The sequence below is a fragment of the Sphaeramia orbicularis genome, chromosome 16 (genome assembly GCF_902148855.1).
Source record: "Sphaeramia orbicularis chromosome 16, fSphaOr1.1, whole genome shotgun sequence".
In the NCBI taxonomy this organism is placed as follows: Eukaryota; Metazoa; Chordata; class Actinopteri; order Kurtiformes; family Apogonidae; genus Sphaeramia; species Sphaeramia orbicularis.
Genome location: NC_043972.1, coordinates 47908397 through 47933135, shown reverse-complemented (window position 1 = coordinate 47933135; position 24739 = coordinate 47908397). Strand labels below are relative to the sequence as shown.

Genomic DNA, 24739 nt, shown 5'->3' with positions numbered 1-24739 from the left:
CTGTTAGTCTTCAGCGTCAACCAATGATGCGTCAGGAGGATGGACATGACTTCATGGTCTGTCTGTCTTACTGTATGTCTGCACAGACTCTAAACTGTCACACAATCAACATATCTGAGAGTTTTACACAACAGGAGGAAGCAGTAATTGTCATGTACATCTTTATGTACAGCCTGTTTCACAGGGTGATGACAGGTCTGTTCTACTGTCTGTGATAGAAGCCTTTTCAAACCAAATGGGACTTTGGCTCACATTGTTCTTCATCTGGGATTTATCAAAGATGAATCTGTACAAGCCTCTCCTGCCACATTTTATTATCATTATCACATAAAGTGGAATCTTAAGAAAAAAAAAAAGTTGTAATAGGATGGCTGTACAGAAACAGTAAAAGTAAAAAAAAAAAGCTTTGTTTGAGTCTCTGTTCTTATCTAATGTTGACCCTTTCTCCCCGTTTTCTAAGGTCATATGTCTGTAAACATACACAAGGAATAGTTCTGAAATCCCTACATTATTTTCTGTCGGTTCTAAACTAAAATTGGAGTAATCTAGTCTTTTTTAACTGTGAAAGTAGATGTTGAATCTCATCATTGTTTGGCTCATTTTTCAGTTCATGTCCTGAAAAAGATCTTTGACAGATATCACACTTATCCTCCCTCTCGTCAGATCCTCCATCCCTCCGACTGCCTTCCATCCTCCTGCCGTTCTCCTCATCTTAATCCACTCTCACTTTGCTCTTCTGCTGTTTACATAATCATCATTTCCTTGGGGGGTGGGTCCTCCCTGGATCTCCCACTGTTCATTCTTTTCCCTCCATCTTCCCTTCCCTGCCATGACCTCCCCCACCCCCCTCGCTCTCTCTCTCCCTCTCTTCTCAATCTGACTCATGCCTTTAGGTCTATTTTTATCACCCGCCCCCCCCCCCCCCCCACCTCCCACCCCCTACATGTGATCAGTGCTGTGTTGATGAACGTTGTGATTGAATGTAGACAAAAGCGTGCAGGGGATGAGTTGACGGTTGGATGCAGCAGGGACGATATCGATATCCATCATTTTTTCTTTTCCTCATTTTCATTTTTCTTTGGGCTGCATCATACGGTACCTGAGAAGCCCTGGTTCTGGTTAGATCCACTGTCATCACATCGTACTGTATGTTGTGCTTGATGTTGTGGTTGTGCTTAATGCATGCAGACGTGTTTGTGCAGCAGAACTGTGTTTAGGTGAACGTGATGGATGAGGATTTGATAAAAAACCCTTTTCATTTATTACTGCTCTGTCTGGCAGGATTAATGGGATTATTAAGAATATTTTAGAATATTATATGTCAAGTTTGAATATTTTTACCTGGAGCCAAATAATTCAGAGAAACTGAAACTATTGTATCTTTAAAGACAGCTGCATATGTGAAAAAAAAAAAAAAACAGTGAATACATCTGTACAACAAATCATCCTGCAAACCATGAGTTTCACACATACATGTTTGATTAAACAAAACTCCAAAATTAGACAGAAGTTGAACACGCTGTTAAACAAATGGTCTTGAATCTAATTTGCATTTTGAAGGCGCCTATAATAAGGACTTCAATTTGCAGGGAAAGACACTTTGTAATTCATTCAGTCTGCTTGATTTTATAAAGATGCATCTAATGGATAGGTTTGTCCATCATCTGTCACTCAAATGGTGGTTAAAATGGTAAATTCTAAAATATTATTATTACATGTGAATAAGATTTTAAATTACCTGCAGTGTTTTCTTCACTCTCACTAATTCCCACTCATTTAAGTTTACGTGTTTGTTCTTGTCTGGAGGAAAATGCTAGAGATCTGCAAATATTAGTCCAAGTGAAACTGCTAAATACAGGGTGTATCAAAAAAATATATACATTTTGAAAAATTACCCTGAGTTTCGTCATTTGATAATTTTTGGAATTTTCTTTTATGGATATCGGTAGGTAGGGGATTGGTGGATATTTGTCCAAATTTACAGACCCAGGTATTCATGCATGAGTGAGCAGGGGCAAATTGTTGCTAATCCAAGTTAAAACTGGTTTGCGCTAAGTAGTGGTGGGATTTAAATCCAATCATAGGTCATGGGAGGGGACAAAGGGCATCCATCTTGTTTTCCACAAAATTGCCAGGTTACAGCATTAACACTTTGGCCACCATGTCAGTTTCATTTCTTTACCCATGGCAGCTGTTCCTGCCTTTCAGAGTTAATTCAACTTGTTTAGGCCTGAAAATGTCACTGAGGACAGACCAAGTTCAGGTTAGGGTTGGGGGTTAACCCTAACCCTTTGACTGGATTTTAATCCCACCACTACTTTGCACAAAACAGTTTTAACTTGGATTAACAACAATTTGCCCCTGCTCACTCATGCATGAAAACCTGGGTGTGTAAATATGGACAAATATCCACCAATCCCCTACCTACCGACATCCATAAAAGAAAATTCCAAAAATGATCAAATGCAGAAATGTATAGTTTTTTTGACACACCCTGCATAAGCAAATATATCAGTGATACCATGCTGCTAGTTCTAAGTCCATAGATGTAAACCTGATAGTGGGGTTGTTTAATAGAATAAACCATTTAGGCTTCATATGGATGAATCTGTCAGTACAAATTTACATAATGCACATTTAACAGCTGTTTTTCTGTTTTGGGTTGGAAAAAAAAGTGTTCATAAGTGCTAGAAGTTCATATTTTACTAGATATTCATATTATCAAGGGATAGGTTTACTCCTATTCCTGCTGCATCTACAGCTTCCATATGCCTGCACTGGTTATTACAGTAATTCTCAAGGTATGGTCTGAGGACCCCTGGGGGGCCACAACCCACTGCTAACAGTTCTATGAAATATTGATGGTGTAATAATAACCATGCTGCATCATTCATAAAAAAGAGGCACTAAATAACAAAGAAGCAAGTTTCATTGAGTGTCTGACCTTAGTCCTTTACGTATGTGTATAATAATCATGTGTTTTAGGTGTTTTTGTATGTCTGTTTTTTTTTGTTTGTTTGTTTGGGTTTTTTTTTTTAGATATTTTTACTATTTTATTTATAAATTGATTTAATCCTATTCTTATCTTATTACTGGGACCTGAATACACATTTTGTTTTTCATGTGCTGCACTGAATGAATAACAATAAATGGACCTTGAACCTTGATATGAATCTATGTATAGGCTCTTATCATGGATCTGGATCATTTCAACTCAGAAACTGAGTTATCTAACATTAACTCAGTGGTTTCCAACCTTTTTTGACCCCATTTTAACATCACAAATTTCTGGCGACCCCAGACATTCAAAACAGAGACTTTTATTTTTGGGCTAAAATTAATTTGTCTTCGATCATGTAATAGTTTTCTATACTATGTTGCAAATAAACGTAAATTTTAGACAACATTTAGTCTCTATAATGTATATTATTATGGATGGAGGCAGAAAAGCCAGGTGTAGATTACTGCACAAAGGGAGAATTTTATTTTCCTTGGTCAGGATATGTACAGTCAGTCCAGCTTGGATTTACAAGGCTGACAGTTAATACTGAACAAACAAGAACTCAACCTATGAATTATGAAAGAGCTGCAGCATCTGAAACCAGCCACAAAGAACATTTGAAAGATAAACAGTACCACAGTGCTTCAGTTTCAGCCTCACAGTTTGTCATGTCTTTTATGGATTGTGATTGTCTCTGTCAACTCACCATATGTTTTTAATAGCAAGTTTTTATTATTATTTTTATCAATTACTGGAAATTTCAGGCAACCCCATTTGAATTCCAGGGGGACCCCATGCAGGGTCCCGACCCCAAGGTTGAAAAACACTGCATTAACTGCATTTCTAATTGCCAAGTTTCTAGTATTAAACTTATGACCCTACATTGCCACTCTGAAACTAGTGCATATAGTTCAAAATGTTTTACACTACAGATAGTTCTAATGGCATCAAACAGTACTAATGTTTGCAAGAACCTGCTTAATCTGTATTAGAATTAAGGCAAAGTCCTTCAAAAATGTTGTCATCAGCTCCAAAATGTGAGAACCTCTGTGTTAAGACACAGATGAATGTAAAGAGAAGGTGAGATAAGACTCAAATAAATCAATGTATTTTAGAATGGACACAGAATCAGCCCGTACAATCATGTTTTCCCTTTCGTTTCCAGCTTTGAAGCATTATGCCTGCTTCACTACCACCGTCTCCCTCCTCTCCACATCTAACCATATTCATGACTCCCCAGGACCCGTTTGATGCAGAGCTTCAAAGAGTCCCATTCCCATGAGTCCTTGCTGTCTCCCAGCAGCGCTGCCGAGGCGCTGGACCTCACCCTGGATGAGGATGCCATCATCAAACCGGTCCACTCCAGCATCCTGGGACAGGAGTACTGCTTTGAGGTAAGAGCAGAGTGTGAACAAACAGCCACGAATGTACAGAGCAGTAAATGGAAGCAAACCTGTCATAGCATCCTGAACGGTGGCGGTGATGAGAACTGTTATATTTAACATTTGAAGAGCTGGAAAATGAGCCCTAGTTGGTGCTTAATTTGCTGCAGCAGCCTTTTCCATCACCTCTCCATTAGTGGTACATGACAGAGGTTAAGAGTGAATACAAGACATTGTTTTGGCACTTTGGTTGCAGTCTCCATGGTAACTAATGGCTGTGGTTGTTGAATTTACCATTGGCTATAACCTCAGGTGACTACAGCATCGGGAACCAAGTGCTTTGCGTGTCGCTCAGCTGCAGAGAGAGACAAATGGATCGAGAACCTGCAGAGAGCTGTCAAGCCCAACAAGGTGAGGGGAGAGAAAGGGATGCGGTAGAGGAAGAACCAGTCTGTCCCTCTGTCTGTGTGTCTCTCTCTCTCCTCCCCTCCCCCGTCTCCCGTCGTCGTCTGTTTTCAATACGAGCTTCATTTCTCTGTGTGAACTCCATCCTCGTGTCTGTTTGTGTGTGTCTGTGTTTAACTATTTAACAGCTTCTCCAAGCAAATATTAAAGCTGCACCAGGTTACTTTTTTAGGGTGGAGGCTCCAAAATCTGTTTGTAAAAGTCTGATGGCGACAAATGAGGAAATAAAGCCGTCCACAGCAGGTGACGGTGGTATACAGCGAAGGATAGAGGAGGGTGAAGAGGCAAAAGACTCAACACTGGCAACATCACATTTTTAGCCAAAGATCTGGTTCGTTTGTCTGGTTTGTTAAAAATTAAGATCCCATAAACAGTAGGTGTTGGGGGGGCAGTATAACATGTTCTACTATTACATTTATAAGCTTCTGTGGCCTTGGTTTATGAACCGCACCCATATTTCTGTTCTGCTGACTGAATTAGAACAACACTGACTACATGAGCTTTTTTTCCTTTAAAAACGGCTAGTTAAAAACCATCTCAAGCAAGCATGAAAACATTCTAGTGAAAACTGAAGTGTTGTAAAATTGTGCTTTTTGTCATGTGATTCCTCAGATTGTAAAAACATGTTGATAGAAACACGGCCGAGGCCAATTTACTGGTGTAAAAAGAAACAGTGTCAAAATTCATTCCCATTCTTGCCAAGAGCAGCCTCCATCAGGAGAAAGCAGCTCCAACATGAACTCTCATTCTGCTTCTATGGCTTCTTGTCTTTGCTCCTGAACATGGTTTTCACATGGCAGCGATAGCAATAATAGTCACTTGACACAAGCTCCGCCATCATGACTGTTTATTTCCCTCTCATAGATGACCTTTCCTACATGACTGACATAAGGGTAGATTCCAACCTCCAGGGCATAATGTTTCCTTTCTGACAGAAAAGTTTTCATTGTGACTGTTTTGAAAGGGTTTATTTCAACCTAATCTGTGATCCTTTCCTTTTTGATGGGGAAACTTGACCAAACTAGGAGTGGAAACTGAAAATAGAAATATCAAAAATGTGGTTTCACTTGTGATGCAAACCTTAGTTGTTTTTTTTTTTTTTTTATTCTCTTTTTATTGGAAAGGCAAGTGTCCATCACATATATTAATTACAGCCTTAATCATTCAAGAAAACAAAACAGGGTGGATATAGAATTCTTCGATGATTATATCCATATTGCCTTCCTAGAATTTCCTTTTATGGACCATTAATTTCAGTTGAAACAATAATACAACAAAACAGAACAGGGGAGCGTACCACCTCATACAATCACAACCTCACATAAAAGCAGATAGGTTCACACAAAGCACAAATACAATCAAATGAAATCAGATCTGATTGGTTTTACATACTCAGCCCATTTGGACCAGATATTATAAAATTTTTCTTTTTCAACTCTGAGGGAAAAGGATATCTTCTCCATAACATAAATCTCATAGACAATTCCAATCCATTCATTAATGGTGGGTGGTTCTACTTTTAACCATTTCCTCGTAACAGATTTCTTACTGGCTGCCAACAGCATAGCCGGTGATTTTTTGTCTTTAATGTTCCATGACTCAAACAGTAGATTGCCCAAATACAGTTTCACATTTAAACAGAATGTTTACATTAAATACATTTTGTATGTGTTTGTGGATCTCTTCCCAATAAGGTCTTATAACCTGACAGTCCCAAAAAATATGGGCAAACCTTAGTTTTTTAGCAGACAGAACAACCTGTCCATCAACAACCATCTCCTCCACATGCGGACTTTATCCAGCCAGAAGATCCTGAAGTCTAGCTTCTCTTAGTTGCCCAAAGATGCAGTTTTACAAATGGATGCTGAACTCCAAAATGGCAGCCCTTCTTTGCAACTGAAAGTCACTCACTGCTGCATATGTTACGAAGTCCCTCTGGATCTGGTTTTACTTAAGTGTTACGGAGTCTTCTGTACTGGTAAACCAGTCCCACTTGGAACAATAACTATTGTAAAGATGACAGATGTCTGACTTTTGTGAAGATGAAGCTTTCCAGTCTGCAGTTTTGCAGACATCTCTTTTATTATTGTGGTCAGTGGGGAAAAAGCTTTTTGAGACCATGAGAATGTCCACTGGGGGAAATGGGGAAAAGGTTGAGGATCAGTACTGTATTCAGTATTCAGTACATCCGTGCAGTACCCAGTCCTCTGAGCAGTGGTCTGGGCAGACTGGAGGCTAAAGTGACACCTATCCACTCCAGAATGCACAAAGTACTACTATAAGGTAATACAGGAAAAACCATGGCTATCTGTCGGTGTAGGTTCTCATTTGCTCAGGTCATCATTCTTCTTGGTAGTTCTTCTTGGTTGAACTGGACTGGTTGAGCTCTTTTGAAGAGCTCAACCAGTCCAGTTGAACTGAGAAGAACTACCAAGAGGACGTGGCTGTATGGCTAGCATGCTAACTTCAGTGGATATCTCTGCGTTGCAAGAAGTAAAAAATGCACAGTGGCATTTACATTCTTCATATTGTTCTATAAATCCATTATAACATTCCAGATGAGGTTGATATATTTGCTAAAAAAGTGAGCTAACAGACCTATATGCCACCAGACTCTAGTATCATGTCTGTCACTACCTCAGAGTTTGTTGGTTTAGATCTGAATTAACATACCACTGTGCAACCAACACACACTAACACAAAAATGACATCAGAACACAGTACTCCTGTTCTCTGTGAAGTAAAATGAATGAATGAAAATGTTTTTGTCAAGTGGCTTCAGCTCTTATTGGACAGGGCTCTCTGATGTCAAGGAGGTAAAGTGGTTAAAATATTCTGTTCAGTCAAACTGACGTCCCTTTGGATGTGGACACCGAGACCACAACTGTCTGCTAAAATGCTGCCTCCTCAGACTCTTGAATATGTGTCTTCTAAAAGATACCTTTTTAACAAAAATACTACAGGTTGCCCCTTTAATACTTATGGGACGCTGTTCTTTTATCACAGTTCAGCTTAAAATTTTTATGCACATAAATTTCATACCTAAAGATATCTTGCCTAGTGCAGCTTTAACGTAATTTCGTTTAGATTTTCACACCTAAAACCTAAAAGAAATGTCAGCCTTTTTTTATACCCTCTGATAAAACCCATAGCCCAACTTTAATTCCAATTTCACAGCTCTGTATAACTGCTCAACATCTTACCTCTCTGTTTTTATTGAACAAGCAAACAGGCATGTGAGATAAGCAGTTTTGATGGCAACCAAGAGCTCAGAGTTATTATGCCAAACTGAGATGAAACATGGGCCGGGCTGACTGCGTGGTCCAGATGCTCGGACCGTGGGGTTCCTGGCTGAGTCATGGAGCTCCAAGGACTCCACACAGGGGCTCTGTCTGCAAAAACCTTCCCCTACTCACTTCTGAACAACGCACAGTGCATCTCAGACCAGATGCATGGAAAGACAGAAGGCTGATTACAGAGACAAAAATGACATTCCATCATTATCATTCCAACTTTCAGGAGCCTTTTAATTTGAATTTATCTAAAGGAACTCTTTAATGTTTTTAGCTTTAACAGTAAAAGTTAGATGGTGTCTAAGTAACACCAGGGAACATGTATGATGGTACCACAGTGAGGACTGGAGCCCACGCTGGTGCTGCTGCTCTGTATGTGCACGAACAAACTGAGCCACCAGATGCCCAACACATTCAAACTCAGAGCTTTGGAATTAATTATGCCGTTTGTTTGGCACTGAGTATCAGGGAGCATACAAATGGAGAACTTAAGAACCTTGGATCTCACAGATGCTTGTGGATTGAGCTTTCTATATTAGGCTTTAAATAGTCTGAAGCAAACAGGGGGCCAACAACAATGGCATTTGTGGCCCGATTGAAACGGCTCAGCCCCCACTTACTGAAACATCGCTCTGCAATCACCACAGTGCTCTGTCCTCCCATGGGGGGGGGGGGGGGGGGGGGGGTCAAATGTAGCCTGGGCTTTGTGATCATGATTAGGAAGTGTAGCTGTTGACGGCAACATCACCACCATTGTTTGTCCCTTGTCTTGGTGGCACATGTGCATTGTGTCATTTTGTCTCTTTCTGCATTTAAGTGGATTACTTGTTCCTGTAGTGAGACCATGCTCTGCTCCTATCATTTTCCTTTTTCTTCTTTCTTTTGTCATGCTGTCTCTGCATTCATGTCCAGGTTTGAGAGTAATTTATCTACAGTAACAGCTCCAACCCCCACCTCGTCATGCTTCCCTGTCATCTTCTTTCTCCTCCTGCAGGCTGACCTGCTGTTGTCTGATATTCCACACGTCGTCTCTGGCTGTGTATATTGCAACAATTTTTTTTTCCCTTTGCTGTTTGTTGTCTTTTCTGCTCACATTTCATCTGCTCTCTGTTAACCTTTGTAGATAACCCTGTTTCTTAGAAGCACTTCATACAGATATACAGCAGGTTTTGACCTCGTTTGACCCTGACTTCGTGTTCACGCAGGACAACAGCCGGAGGGTGGACAATGTGCTCAAACTGTGGATCATCGAGGCCCGTGAGCTTCCAGCCAAGAAACGCTACTACTGCGAACTTTGTCTGGACGACATGCTGTACGCACGCACCACCAGCAAGCCCCGAACCGACACCGTTTTCTGGGGCGAGCACTTTGAATTCAACAACCTACCAGCTGTCCGCAACCTACGCCTTCATCTGTACAAAGAGACGGACAAGAAGAGACGCAAGGTAAAGCCACGGCTGAAAAAAGGATCAGTGTCAAATTTTACATTTCTATTTAGGATAAAATAAAGAATCATATCATCTTACATGACAGCTACAGAAGAATTCTGACTTTGTCTTAATATTCCTTATTGAATGTAAGCCCATTTATCCCACTGTCATGACAAGAGGAAGATAGTTTAGATGGAATTTTAAAGCAATGACTAGTGACATGTCTGTATTGACACACTCTCAACAAAGCATATAATTATTTGAGATAGTAAATCATTATGTTTGGACACTTTCCACATTATTTGAGATTTTTTCATAGTAAAAGTAATTATTTTAAAATATATTACATTTCATTTTCATTTCATTTTATTTATTTATTTAGACAGGGACAATGCACAATATACATTAACCTTAAAAAGGAGATGTAGTGTGCCAGGTTGTAGCATTAGTGCTAATTTCCACCTGTAGTCCCTGGGCAGGCTCATGTTATCATTAAAAAAAACGACATTGATAAAAACTAAAACTTATAAAAAGCACAAAAAATGCATTGTCATAACTCCATCTACATAAAAAATTCATTCACATCCAGCCATTACACTCTTACTCGTCCCACTGCAGTGTGTTTACATCGCATTACATTATGACTACAGGTTTGGTTTGAGAGTAGCTGTAGTGGTACTCTAATTATATTCTAATAATAGAATGTATTATTTTCTAACTCATCATTATAATCTAAACGTTCTTTCATCAAAAAACTGAAAATAATGCAGTGATATATAATGTAATGTATTGCATAAAGCCAAACTGACTCCACGGCATAAATTATGTACGGAACACATGTTTCCTCCCAGAGAGATTATTATTTTGTGCAAAATGGTTGCAAAGCATGAACATATCCAAAAAAAACTCTAGACTTAAACTTTCTGTGTCCCCTTCACAAAAAGTATTCATGCCATAGAACTAGCTAGTCTCCAAAAACAACAACAAAACACCAAAAGAAACAGAAAATCCTTAGTAATTACATGAAGTATTGACTCTTCACAGTCATTGTTATTCAGACACATGTTAATGAGCTCCCTGCAGATGCTCTGTATTATGACCTTTTTATTTAGTGGAGCAGGAAAGTTCATACCATTTTGGCCTTTTTTGCTTTTGTTCGTGCAAAAACAACTCTTCTAGTGTGAAAAGACACTCTGGGATTCATTGTTAGTCTTGCTACTCATCATTTATTCACCACTCAAGCTTTTACGTGAAATTTTTTTGACACTGCAGACTTTCAGAATGTTTTTGGAAAGTGCGTAACAGTTTAGTAAGAAAACTTTTGGTCTGTGCTCATCACAAACTAAATCTGTCTCTCCCCTCAAGGAAAAGAGCACATACTTAGGCCTGGTCAGCATCCCCATCTCCAGCATCACCGGGCGCCAGTTTGTGGAGCAGTGGTACCCCGTCATCCAGCCCAGCGTCCTCACCAAGGGGGCCGGTGTGGGAGGGGGCAAGATCATCAACGCATCCCTACGCCTCAAATCCCGCTTTCAGACCATGAACATCCTCCCCATGGAGCTCTACAAAGAGTTTGCGGAGTACGTCACCAATAACTACCGCACCCTGTGTGCTGTTCTGGAGCCAGTTCTGAGCGTTAAGAGTAAAGAGGAGGTGGCCTGTGCACTGGTGCACATCCTGCAGAGCACGGGGAAGGCCAAGGTACGAGGACACCCACATACTACAAATCACACTGATCCACCCAAGAACATACACCTGTCAGATCTGTAAACACTGTTAAAGTAGACCACTCACTTCCCTTTGTCCAGGATTTCCTGTCAGACATGGCCATGTGTGAGGTAGACAGATTCATCGACCGAGAACACCTTATCTTCAGAGAGAACACTCTGGCCACCAAAGCCATAGAAGAGTACCTCAAACTGATAGGACATAAGTACCTCAAGGACGCTATAGGTGAGTTCTGTCTGTGTAGTCGTCCCACCAATAACCAGGTAAAATTCAGCACATAAACTTTTTTTTTCTTTTCACTCAACTTTTTATTGAAATTTCATGAACATACTGTAGAATCAGCAAAAACAACAAAAAGCGAACAAACAAACCTTGCTTGGGTACACAACACTACACTACAAGACACTACAGTCATGTTATTCAGTCCTTCCACCATTCTGGGTTCTGTAATCAGTCCATTTATTCTATTTTTTGTCCATTTGTGCTTCTTGTAGTTGCAGTTTGTGAGTTATTTTTTCCATTGCATATATTCCTTCAATAATTGTGATCAGTTGGTCCTTTGTTGAAAACATCGTCTTTTGGTCGCACACAGTATTTAATTTAAGAACATGCAGATATTTCCCACTCTGCTCCAGTATGCTTCACATTTGTGTTCTAAGAAATAGGGTTTTTTCCCCCCTATTTCTTATTTCCATTAATTTTTTGCCAAAGGTCAGGAGAACTGAAAACTCGCAAGACATTTTTTTGGCCAAAACGCAAGAATTTATATGTCACTTATGAAGAAAATTTCACACAACAATGTAATTTAAAAAATAAAAATGCAGAACAGTTGTACAGCCACCACTTCAAAAAATTAATTATTGGTTGTTATTGGTTGTGTTATTTACCGATCAATGTTTTATAAAAATTTTAATATATCTCAACTGCAAAAAAAAAAAAAAAATCCTCTTTGTGTATATATCAGAAATGGTTGGAATTACGTCTACCAAACTGAGACTTTTGTGAATACAAATGTGCTGAGTACAGACTAATAGTGTGTGTGGTTGTTTGTGCACTGATTCTGTCAGAACAAACCAAAGACATTCAGCCACAAATAAATCAACAACCTCCCCTCACTCTACCTGAGACAGAAACCTGAGATACCATAACCACTAAAACTGCTGCCCTCTTGTGTGCAGTTGTATTATTTATTACACAAAGACACATCCTGCAGCTCTGAAATGAAAATAAACTGTACTGAATGAGCCGACACTGGCAACTGAGAAACCTGCATAAACCGATGATGATTCAAGGACAGCGAATGTATCTGAATACACCTATAGTTGATTTATGACGTAAATGACAGGAACACAGAACATTGTCTATTTATAGAAAGTCCTTGCTCCTGGTTTGGCTTTTATGAAACAACAGTAATACAGACATCCAAGGCCCTTTTCACATTCAGAAGTCTTTTTCAAGGCCTGAACCAAGGCTCATATTTTGATTTCAGCGTCTACATGTCTGATGTTAGTTTTGGTTTGCTCCTGGTCTCTGAAAATCCTTTCCTCTACTGATTGGTGTGTAGCCTATTTTATGAACAGAGAAAAATGATTGAACAGATTCATTTCGCTTCGATTATACTATTTATCTGGCACTGCCACCAAATGCATCAATATTATTTAGTATCTTCTGTTTAATGATTAAAAGTGAACTCCCTGGAATTGATCAGAACCATGTCGAAAGGTGTTTTCAACCAAACCAGACTATGATACAGGTTAGTCTGGGCCAAGTCCACTTGTTTGTTTGTTTGTTTGTTTGTTTGTTTGGTTGGTTGGTTGTTTGTTTGTTTGTTTGTTTTGGGGGGGGTGGACTATGGTATGAGGGAAGTTTTATACATACACTTTTGTGAACATTTCAGACTAAATGAGCTTGGTATTAAAAGTGGCACTTTTCACTAAAACTATTGACTAGATCACTAAACAGACTTGTATCCCACAGTACAAACACAAATACAGCCACAATAGTTTTAGTGAGATTTGTCGATGTTCCTCAGGAGTCAGTACCAAATATTCAGAAAGACATGTTAAATCACCAGCAGCTATTTATCTGAACTCCTGGAGGGGTTATGTTGCCTTTCAGTACATTTCCTTTTAAAGATCAGTCTGTTTATTAAGGGCACTCAGATCATTCCTGGGGATCATTTCCACCTTTCTGTTGTTTCTAATGGACTTGCTTCTGTTTTAAGGGGAGTTCATAAGGGCCTTGTATGAATCTGAAGAAAACTGCGAAGTCGACCCAATGAGGACCCCACCTTCTGTACTCCCAGACCACCAAGCCAATCTCAGAATGTGCTGTGAACTGGCACTCTGCAAGATCGTAAACTCCCATTGGTGAGTAAATCCACCTGATTGTTTGTAAGGTTTGCTAGTGCTGTGCTGTGGTGTAGTTACTGTACATGAGCCGTCACCGGTGAATGATGCCTGCCTTGTTTCTGATCCTTACAGTGTGTTTCCCCGAGAGCTGAAGGAAGTGTTTGCCTCCTGGAGAGTTCGCTGTGCTGAGAGGGGTCGGGAAGACATCGCTGACCGTCTCATCAGTGGTTCCCTCTTCCTGCGTTTTCTATGCCCTGCCATAATGTCACCATCGCTCTTCAACCTCACGCAGGAATATCCAGACGAACAGACATCACGCACACTCACCCTCATCGCTAAAGTAGTGCAGAACCTGGCCAACTTCTCCAAGTCAGTAGTATTTTCATTCCATTTTGTACATCTGTGGTTTGTCATCAACAGCAACTCTTGTGCATAATGAGTGAAATCATATAGCATGGATAGAGAACGGTGAGAGAAAGCATCAAATCAGCCCCAGTGGTCAGTCAAACATACTAATATATGTAGAAACTGAATTGCTCTTGGAATATGATAATGACCTAAGCAGTACTTTAATTGAAAACTGTAGTTATTAAAGCACAAGCTGAGCTGAAACACAGATTAAGACAGTAAAAAAGAATGTCATCTGCATATGGATAAAATTCACCATCTGTAATGTCAATATTTTATAAAAGCCTATGGAACAAATTTCCTGCCAAAAAGCAAAGGAATGAAACAAAAAAAAACATGATTTATAAATGCTCTGCACTTCACTACCATGAACAGCATGTGGTTTTCGAATGGCAAACACAGTTAACAACTAAACCATTTTATGAAAACATAAAACTTGCACATGTTTGTGTTGCAGATGCATGTACAGTCACAGACAAAAACCAAATGGTTGTCTAGGATTGTAGTGACTTCTAGTACACACACAATAAAACAGATTAGATTGTTGAATGTGTTTTGTATGTATAAAGCGAGGAGCATTTGTAAACTAAGATTTGTTGCTTGTTAAATTTTTTAATTTAGCAAAATTGGCTCCATGAAGTCTTCAGTCTGTAAACTAAAAACACATCCAACACTTGCAGAAATAATAACTGAAGCTGTGTATTTTCCTTATGTGTTGCTAGCTTGCATCTGTTACCTTTTTTTGCTGCTGCTTTCTCTTCTTTGGCATTTCCCACTGAAATCCTACCCGTTTCCTTCCCCCCTTCCTTCCTTCCTTCCTTCCTTCCTTCCTTCTTTCCTTCCTTCCTTCCTTCCTTCCTTCCATCCATCCTTCCCTCTTTCCTTCCTCCTTGGCTTAATTACTCTCCTGCAGGTTTGGCAATAAAGAGGAGTACATGTGTTTCATGAATGAGTTTCTGGAGATGGAGTGGGGCTCCATGCAGCAGTTTTTGTACGAAATCTCCAACCTGGACAGTGTCAGCAATGCAGGGGGCTTTGAGGGATACATCGACCTGGGGAGGGAGCTGTCCATACTGCACAGCCTCCTGTGGGAGGTCATAGCTCAGCTCAGCAAGGTGAACCCAAACATGACACAAATACAACCATGCAGTACAAATGTTATACAGAAATATGAGACACATAAGATAAGATAAGATAAGATAAGATAAGATAAGATAAGATAAGATAAGATAAGATAAGATAAGATGTGCATTTATTTGTCCCACAAGGGGAAATTCCAGATGTCCACATGTATTAGACTGTTGTATTACTGGAGGAAACCTTAATAAGATAATTCATAAACATTTACATCCATCCATGTTCTCTCATGCCGGGGTGCTGGAGCCTTTCCCAGCCACCAGTGGGACCAATGAGCTCACCCTGGATGTGTCACCAGTTTGTCACAGGCTGACATACACAGAACACTCATATTCACACCCAAGGGTGGTTTAGATGGACTAATTAACATATTAAGGTAAATGTCTTTGACGGTGGGAGGGGAAAGAACCCACACAGATGCAAACTCCACACAGAAAGGTGCTGGAATTGAACCCAGGACCTTCTTGCTGTGAGAATGGTAACCACTGCATCACCATGCCACCCAAACATTTACATATTTTATTAATTTAATTCAACTCCACCAGGCTGTCTGTTCCTATTAATAAACACTATTTTGGAAAGATCACACAACAGCATTTCAGAGTATGTAACTAAAACAGGTACAGCATTAGGCTTTTCTGAGTAGTAATGGTTTGACCCTCAGCATCAACATTTTAATGGTATGAACAGTGACTGGATGCACAACTGTACAGTTTTCCCTTCAACTTTTTCAATTTTGTGTGTGTAACTGTTAAGTTTCATGATTCCAAATATCTTTGTGCTGCCTTTTCATCATAAATGGGTATTAAAATGGTCAAAGCTGTTTTAATTCAATGTTTTATTTTCCCTTCATTTTACTCCAGCCTAAGTAAACACTCTCCCATTCAGTCACTACTGACATGAAGACTAAATCAGAAACACATGGAGTTAACGTTAGCTCAAATACCCCAATTAATGTCAGTTTTTGTGAAATGCATCCATTACTAATGGAAATTTTTAAGTTTAGCTTTTCACTCAGGAGGCAGAAAAGCTATCTGGCACAATCTGCTCTCCAAACCTGTACAGATAATTAAAATCAGTTCAATCATATTTGGTGAAACTGCAGTTGAGTAGGTTCAGTAACATCAGGGTTTACTGACTCATTGTTTGGAAGCTGTTATTCACTCTCTAATTTAATATTTTAATTAGGGGGGCGCAGAGATTTTTACAGTAGTTTTTCTAATCTCTGGACTAGTGATGGGGACACAGTGTTATTGTTTCTCTATAGAGCTTAAGGTGGTTCATTTTGGTCATACAGTATGTGGTTCTATGACTAATTGAATATGATGTATTTTTAAGCTAAAAGTATTTATAGTGGTTTCAAATTAATTTCCGTTCTATACGATTTGATCATTCATTCAGTTATTATCATAATTACCCAATTATTCTTCACAGTGTTGGGCTTGAAGTTCCTTTCTCATCTTCAGCTTTCAAAGCTTTCCAGACTGTTCAACTACTGTACATCAAGTGATATTTATTAGCTGGTTATCAGCTGGTTGTACATTTATACTGTACCCTACTGGTATAATCGTTAAGTCACCATGTGACACAAATCCAGAAACTCGTTGATTAATGGCCTACAGTTTCCTCCATTGTGATGAAGTCAAAAATTTCATAATAAGTGAGTTGACACTGAATATTTGGCAGTTGTTTGTGTAAGTGTGACAACTCCCTGAAGGTAACTATTGTTTTGTTACTGTGCAGCCAAACTAAACCCGACCAGACTGGCTTTATTTCTGTGTGAACAATTATTTCCCAAAAATATGCCATTGTTCTGCTGCCTGAAAGTTTTTGCTAAATGAACCTGCAAGTTGTTAATTACTCAAACTGTCACAAATCACAAGCACCAGGTGGGTGGAGGTAGATATGTGGCATTTCAATGAAACCCTTAAATCATAAAACAGAACTTGTTTTGTGTCATTCAACTACAGGATGCAATCATCAAACTGGGTCCTTTGCCTCGCCTCCTGAATGACATCAGCATGGCCTTGCGTAACCCCCACCTCCAGAGGCAGCCCAGCCACCAGGCCGACCGGGTCCAGGAGAGACAGACGGACAGGCTGCTGTCCAGGCCCAGCTTCAACAGAGGCATTTCCTCCGAGTTTCAGAATCTCATGATGAGGGATCTCAACAGGTAGGCCAAGTCTGGGCTTAATTCAAACTAGGTCTGGTCTAGTGGTGGTCTTCACCCTCATCACACTGAACCACGGTCCAGTTCATTAAGAGTTTTTTGGATGGTTTGGACTTTCTGACCAGTTATGGGAATTATGGCATGAAGGACATTAAACCATCAAAGCAAAGAATAATGGCCCCAAGAAGGAATAATGAGCCAAAGTAGCACAGGAGTGAAAAAGCAGATAAAGTACTTGGCCAGACACAAGCAATACAAAGTCAAGTTACTGATTTTACCTTCTGGGAATGTTTTGGACATTACTCATAAATCTTGCTATTGATTTCTCTCCATTTGCACTTAAAAGACCAACCTGCCAAACTGACAGAAGGTGTCTTTGTGTCAGGTGTCACACACCCAAACCAGTATCACATTCAGGGAAATGCAGTCTGCACTGATGAACACAACAGGATGTAGTTATGTAATGCATGGGGAACCAGAACCAACTGCATCAAATGTAGACGATGGAACATAAACGTGAACCTTTGTTTGGACATTGGTTCCAACTGTCAGATGTGAAAAGGCCATAAAACGTACACACTGGATGAATCAATATTGATTAGACTTCCTGTTGTCGCATAGTTGGTCTGAGTATCAGTGGCTGTAGTGAAAATAATGGACATATAGTGTTAAAATAACTCCTTATCTCACGTATCCATTTTACTGCTGCTCTCCAGCTCTATAGATATCACTCGCTTGCCTTCCCCCACCTCTACTGGAGGGGTTATACCATCCCGCTCCCAGATGAGTTTCCAGGACCGTGATCACCCTCATCGAGCATCTTCCAAAGACATGTTTTACGTATCACGGCCTCCCCTGGCCCGGTCCAGCCCGGCCTACTGCACGAGCAGCTCAGACATCACGGAACCAGACCCGAAGGTGAGTCCTATCATACTGACGTGGGGAATCATCATCCCATTCACTAGGTTTTCCTTGATCCAAACCAGGTTAGTATGACGTGCATGTTAGTCATACTGAAAAGAATCTGCCATCATTTTACCCGACCTGTAGTTTATCATGACATCTGTTTTTTTTCCACTGATTCACCACGCAACTCATCCTAGCGGTATTTCCTGGGAAATACTTTGAGGCATTCCGATATCCAGGCCTCGCGGTAAAAACACCCGCACCACCCTCACCCATATCATCCGTGGCCACCTAACATAATATAACAAAGGGCCCAGAAGCCCCTTATATACTTCTTATTAAGGTGATCAGTGTCAATAAAAGCGTATCTATGATGGACCTCCAGGATTCCCGAATGAACAGCGTGTCTAACCTGCAGTCGGTGGACATGCTCAACTCCTCCCAGGCCTCCATCGCCGGTATGGGCAGTTTCGGAGGGCTGAGCAGCGGAGGCGGTGGCGGCCTGGGGTCGGGCCTGAGCAGCCAGCTGCGGGCCGGTGGGAGGTTGTCAGCTGGCTCTGGCGGCTCCAGCATGTCCGGCGGCCTCCGGCTGAGCCAGCTGAGCCAGATGGGCACCACCACCGACTCGCTGTCCCAGCAGCAGCAACAGCAGGCCGCCGCCATGCGCTACCCGCTTTCCTTCCAGAATCCCCTGTTTCATCTGGCGACTGCTGATGGACCTCAACAACCACAGCTCCATCACCAGCACAGCCGGGCTCAGCCCCCAGCGCCCCTGCTCCTGGCTCCAGAGCCTGAACCTTCTCACCAGACCTACATCCCACAGTTCGCCCACGGGGGGTTTTCTCGCAGTGAGGACCTGTCCACGCTCAGGACCAGAGACACCCACCTGGGTCAACCCAGCATCATCCATTCACACAGCTACAGCGATGACTACAGCAGGGCTGATTATGGACGGAGGCAGATGTCCATACATGTGCAGGTATTATTTACAACACCACCTGAAAGGTGTGCTTCATATTTACTGAAGTGCAGTTAGTTTGTATGGTATCCAGTCAGTGTTTTACCTTCAGCAGACACACAGGATGACCCAGTACAACATGGAACCAAAGCAATGCACTGCAGTGGATGGACCACCGGTGTACTAGCCACTTAACCCATAAAGACCCAAACAACCACTGAAGACCAAAACCATCTACTGATCTAATATGACTAGTACCTGTTGATCTACTAATCCTATCAATTCATGTAAATACTTGATGTAAAATACAGTTTGTCGTCTTTTCATAGTCATCAGATATGACCCATTTGGATGTTCAGAGGCTCTGTAGTTACCATGGAAACACCATCAGCTTTGATTCACCTTTAAAACCAATGGAGTTGGATCAATGACAATAGATGGACACACTGGGTTTATGTTCAGTTAATGAGAGATTCACTAAAAAAATCACTTTTTCTTCAGTTTTCTCTGTTTTGATGAGGTAACCTTTGAATTTACTCTGAGCTTTAATGAACATCTACATGATCAGTGAATTAAATATAGGAAAATACCTGATTTACAGTGGAAAAAATGCCAAATAAAGTGGATAATATTACAATAAATGGGGATAAATCACTTAAGAAAGGTTAAATATGGAGAAAAATTTATTTGGGAACTGACACAAAAGTAGCTCTGGGTCTTTATGGGTTAAAAAGGTGTTCACTTTGGAAAATGAAAGGTTACTGATAGGCCTTTCTTTAGGTACTACATTTTCTTTAAGTACTTCTTTATAGTATAGAGTATGTTCGTGTTGTACGTATGACCTTGTCCATAGCAGTGCATCACATTGGTTCTGTCTCACTCTACTGTGGGGAATAATTACAATGGATAGGTAACTCATAAAACCACACAATTTAGTTTGCAGTTTGTAACACAAAGATTTCTCATTTTTGTATCCACTATTTCAAGCCACAGGATGACAAAAACAATTTGTGTCAATATAATAAAATATCCAACAAAAACAATAATTTGAGAGACAACAACAACAAAAACTGAGTGAAGCAACAAAAGACTCAAAAGTAAAACTTTTTGTGTAATTGTGTGAGTGTTAGTTACTTTGAATTGCTTTTTTTATATTAAACAGTTTGTTTGATTTTAGTGATAAATCAGAATTCATACAGGATGGGTGAAGGTGTATTTATTGCTGAGATGCTGAAAGCGTTTATCTTTGTCTGTCTCTAATTTGGTGTTTGACAAAAGGGAAGATGTGACAGCAATGTTATCAAATAAAATTTTGTAGTTAGATGCATCATAGGGACGTGACAGTTGCCTTGTATTTGAAGGAGCCTTTACACAGTGTCACACAGAACCAGCCCATTCCATGTCACACTGTGGACGAGTCTGATAAAACAGAATAATAACAGGTTGACTTCACACCACTCACTGATGCCTCACTCAAAGCAGCTACAGTAACAAATTGGCTCATTTAATACTGTTGCCTGGTTGGCATCAGAACTTAGGCTTTGTTGATCATTATTGGATATGTCATCTAGTAAAACTTTACAATAACTTACTAATTCACCAACAGGTTTTTCAATGAATCCATTACCTAACAATTAATCACCAATTAGCGAATGTGTGTAGTAATCATTTTTTAACTATGTGAAGGCGCACTATGGCAGATTTGGGTGTGCTTATGTAAAGTTTATGTTACGTCCCAGCCTAGGGGTTAACCAAGATGTACATACAATGGTCTTTTTGCCCCTTTCCAACTCCCAAGCACAAACACCAGTCTAAAACTAAAGTCCAAAGTGTTTATTCTTAAATAACTCAAAAAGGGCTCAGGGAGGGCTCAGGCAAAACAACAAACAAAAACATCTTCACAAACAAACTAAACTTCTTATCTCCAAAAATAAATCCAGGAAATAAAATAGAGTAAACTAACCTAAATTAACCTAAACTCCCTAAATGAAAAACAGGAGAAAAATTTGAAAACAAAAGCGCCACCCTCCCCTACCAGAAAATTAGGACTGTTTAAAAAAAAACACTATTCACTATTAAAAACGATTCACAACATACACTACAACAGACACAATTGAACACACGATGACTGGCAACCAAAACACACGCAGGGTTTCTTGTTAGGAGCTGGCAGAGAGCAAAGAGAGAGGAAGCTGCTGGATCCAGGGCCATTTTTAAATACCGGTCTATGGCTCCACCAATCAGCAGATTCCTGCATGAAACAAAAGGACAAAAAACAAGCACAGCACCCCTACAGGACTGGGGTGAGAATACAGACTATAACAGAAAACACACAAATAAACATAAATTATGGCAAATTATGACCCAGGGTCATAACATATGTTAGGGTCTGTTTTTGTGCTGGGAGTCATTTGTTGACTGTCATTAGTCCCTTTACTAAAGTAATGGATTGCCTACATCCATAATTACAGCCACACAAATGTGATATGTTTTAGTTGATTATGAGAAATCGGATTAACACACTTTTACATCTACGTATGAGTAAAAAAGCATAAAACTGTACAAACCAAAACTGACACAGTCTCAATATGAGTGGAAGACAAAAAACAACAAACACAGTGTTAAGCGGTGGACAATTCTGAAAGAAATACAATAATGGACTGAAACATGTAAACCAGGGTTGTTCAATTATCACATTTCTGAAGTGCATGCAAACATGTCAGATCTGATTATTACAATTACAGTATGTGATTACTCCCAGGTACTAGATTTTTATGGTCAACAGGCTCACTAAATCCTGGGTCCTAACACTCAGACCTCAACCTGTAACACTGTTATGTCAGCATCACAACACAGACTTCAACACAAACATTATATAACCAGGCATGAAACTTACCGAGAACCTTTAATAGTTTAAGAAAACAACATTGTCATTATTTAAAACAGTGATGAGTAATTGTTAATAAATTGAATTAATAAATTCATTAGCATATGGGTAAACTATGAAACAATGTCAAATCAATACGTATGTAAGCATGAACCTCATTTGTAAAGGACTATCTACTGGACACATTAGTTAACAAGTACTTAATGCTCGTCACTGCATTAACTGATGTTAAGTAATGCATCTCTTTTACAAGGTGTTACTTCTTATCTGACAAAATGTAATAACAGAATAGCTCATTCTGGCCAAATCCAAAAATTGCAGCTAATTGTGCCTCACTTGTTCTGTTTCTTAGGATAACCTCCAACAACAACAACAAATGATGGGGATGACGTCCCAGACAGGAACCTCCCACTCCTCCCTGGCCACCACGCCCCCCTCCACAGTCCAGCCCATGCGCCAGAGTTCTGTTGCTCCGCCTCCCTCCCAGCGTGTCAAATCACAGACTTCCCATCAGCTGTCTGTCAGTGCAGCCGCTGCACCTGTCGCTCCCTCTAAAACACGACCGCAGAGCGGGAATCTGCTCCAGTCACCAGAGTCAGGCTATGGCGGCAGGCAACACGGGCCTCGGCAGCTGTCCGTTAAAGACAACACCGCCCCTGGCCTGCCCCACCAGCAGAGCTCTGTCCGAGACAGCGGGAGTCCACAAGGAACTGCAAGTCAGAGCGCCCAACAGTCCCCACAGCAGGCCCAGCCTCAGCAACAGCACCTGCTGAAGCCCACCATGAGCAAACAGGTAACATCTGTTCACTGAGTTCACTTCTATTAATCAGCACCTGATATTAAAGCTGTTCCTCAGACGTGATGGGTTTTGTAATTATGTGACTGGTCAACTCATGGTAACATGGCTTCAGTACTGTCAAGACTAACCCCCACTAACAAATCAGTTCAGATAAGTGGTCCTGACAGATATCAGGCAGTGGTTAGATGTGTCTTACTCTGGTGGGATTATGGACAAAGTTAAAAGCAGATGTCATTTGTTGTACAAAGAGTCTGTTAGTCCTTTGAAATAAAGCTGGAGGATGAACATAAAGTTACTAAACCACACAGAATGTAGTGATGCAGTAAAAGATTTACAGTACAGGATTATTCCTCTGACAAAGAACTTTAATAATCTTGTTGAAAATACATTAATAATAATAAATAATAATAATTAAAATAATAAATTACAAGCAAAAGGATGCTGTCAAGTTTAACATGAAAGATTTGCAGAGACAGTGAAGCAGTTGGCACACAGGGACGTAATATTATGGTGGAATTCTACTAAATAAGCATTGCAGAGATAGGCTGTATGCGACTGAACTGAAACAGTCTCAGACTGACACCAGAAGAAGACGAATGGATCCTATGTACAGCATAAGACCACTCATTATTCAACTCCACTGACACGTCCAACTCACATTTAGTCTGAGTTTTGGACACAGAGCCATTACCCATGAACATAAAGTTAATGGACATGTTTAGAGAGTAATTTTGAGAGGTGTTAGTATTAGTATTAGCTGTAACGTTACCCCTAATCCTATCTCAGACTCAGCTGAGTGATGATAAACAGTGTGTTGTTATTTAATATTCCTTATGTATTCAAGAACTCATGTTCTCATATTCAGTGTACTGGATTTCCTTCTCCAGGGCTCCCAGACTCCATCCACCCTCAACCCCCCGACCCCAGCCAATGAGCGCACAGTGGCCTGGGTCTCCAACATGCCTCATCTGTCAGCTGACATAGAAACCTCACGGATCGACCGTGAAGACTTCAAACTTAAGGAATACTCTAAGAGCATGGATGAGTCACGCATGGACAGGGTAGGTCTTCCTTTTATGTTTCAGAACTGTCTTAAAACCTCTAAACAGGTATCAACCAGTCACCCACTGTGTGGTTATGGTTCCATATAAGCAGCGTTTGAATGGATGTAGTCAAGGCTGTGTTAGCCACATGCTAAACACAACAACTAGAGGACACTGGTAATAACGGTCTTCTACTAATACTGTTGCAAGCCTCGAACTCCAGTGTTAAGGTCCCGAAATGTAGAGTTGAAAGTTTGGTTTCCATGAAAATGTTGGATTTAATCATGAAGCTGATAATGTGGGCAGTGTTTTGTTCAATAAAGAGCAATCATTATTTTCACTGTTCGTGGTTAGTTGGTAAATTCATGAAGACGTCTAACTACTTTCCCCATCCTCTCACCGCTGTAGCTGTTAATCTGTTATGATCAGGGTGTGAGTCAGTAATCTATGATAAAACTGTATATTTGTCTTTAAACGTGACATCTCCATCCTCAGGTCCGGGAGTACGAGGAGGAGATCAACTCCCTGAAGGAGCGCCTCGTGATGTCCCACAAAAAGCTGGAGGAGTACGAGAGGAGGCTCCTGACGCAGGAGCAGCAGACCAATAAGATCCTCCTCCAGTACCAGAATCGACTGGAGGACAGTGAGAGGAGGCTACGGCAACAGCAGGTGGAGAAAGACTCCCAAATAAAAGGAATAATTAGCAGGTAAATTGAGGCTGTTGTTGGGCTGGAGTCTTTGTAGGGAGGCCATGGGCAGTCCCTAGTGACTTTAATCTGTA

The 24739-nt window shown here is 40.5% G+C and overlaps 1 protein-coding gene across 2 annotated transcripts in view; it reads left to right on the top strand.

The window, feature by feature from the left end:
• Positions 1 to 24739, top strand: part of syngap1b (synaptic Ras GTPase activating protein 1b) — a 277859-nt gene that overhangs the window by 226414 nt on the left and 26706 nt on the right. For both annotated transcript variants that reach the window (XM_030158020.1, XM_030158019.1), the window contains exons 5-18: positions 4242 to 4395; positions 4696 to 4794; positions 9347 to 9586; positions 10937 to 11272; positions 11380 to 11524; positions 13524 to 13668; positions 13783 to 14019; positions 14972 to 15173; positions 17166 to 17368; positions 18082 to 18283; positions 18657 to 19250; positions 22469 to 22909; positions 23803 to 23976; positions 24454 to 24665. In XM_030158020.1, coding sequence (XP_030013880.1) covers positions 4242 to 4395; positions 4696 to 4794; positions 9347 to 9586; positions 10937 to 11272; positions 11380 to 11524; positions 13524 to 13668; positions 13783 to 14019; positions 14972 to 15173; positions 17166 to 17368; positions 18082 to 18283; positions 18657 to 19250; positions 22469 to 22909; positions 23803 to 23976; positions 24454 to 24665 — 3384 coding nt within the window. The remainder of the gene's footprint in view (positions 1 to 4241; positions 4396 to 4695; positions 4795 to 9346; positions 9587 to 10936; positions 11273 to 11379; positions 11525 to 13523; positions 13669 to 13782; positions 14020 to 14971; positions 15174 to 17165; positions 17369 to 18081; positions 18284 to 18656; positions 19251 to 22468; positions 22910 to 23802; positions 23977 to 24453; positions 24666 to 24739) is intronic.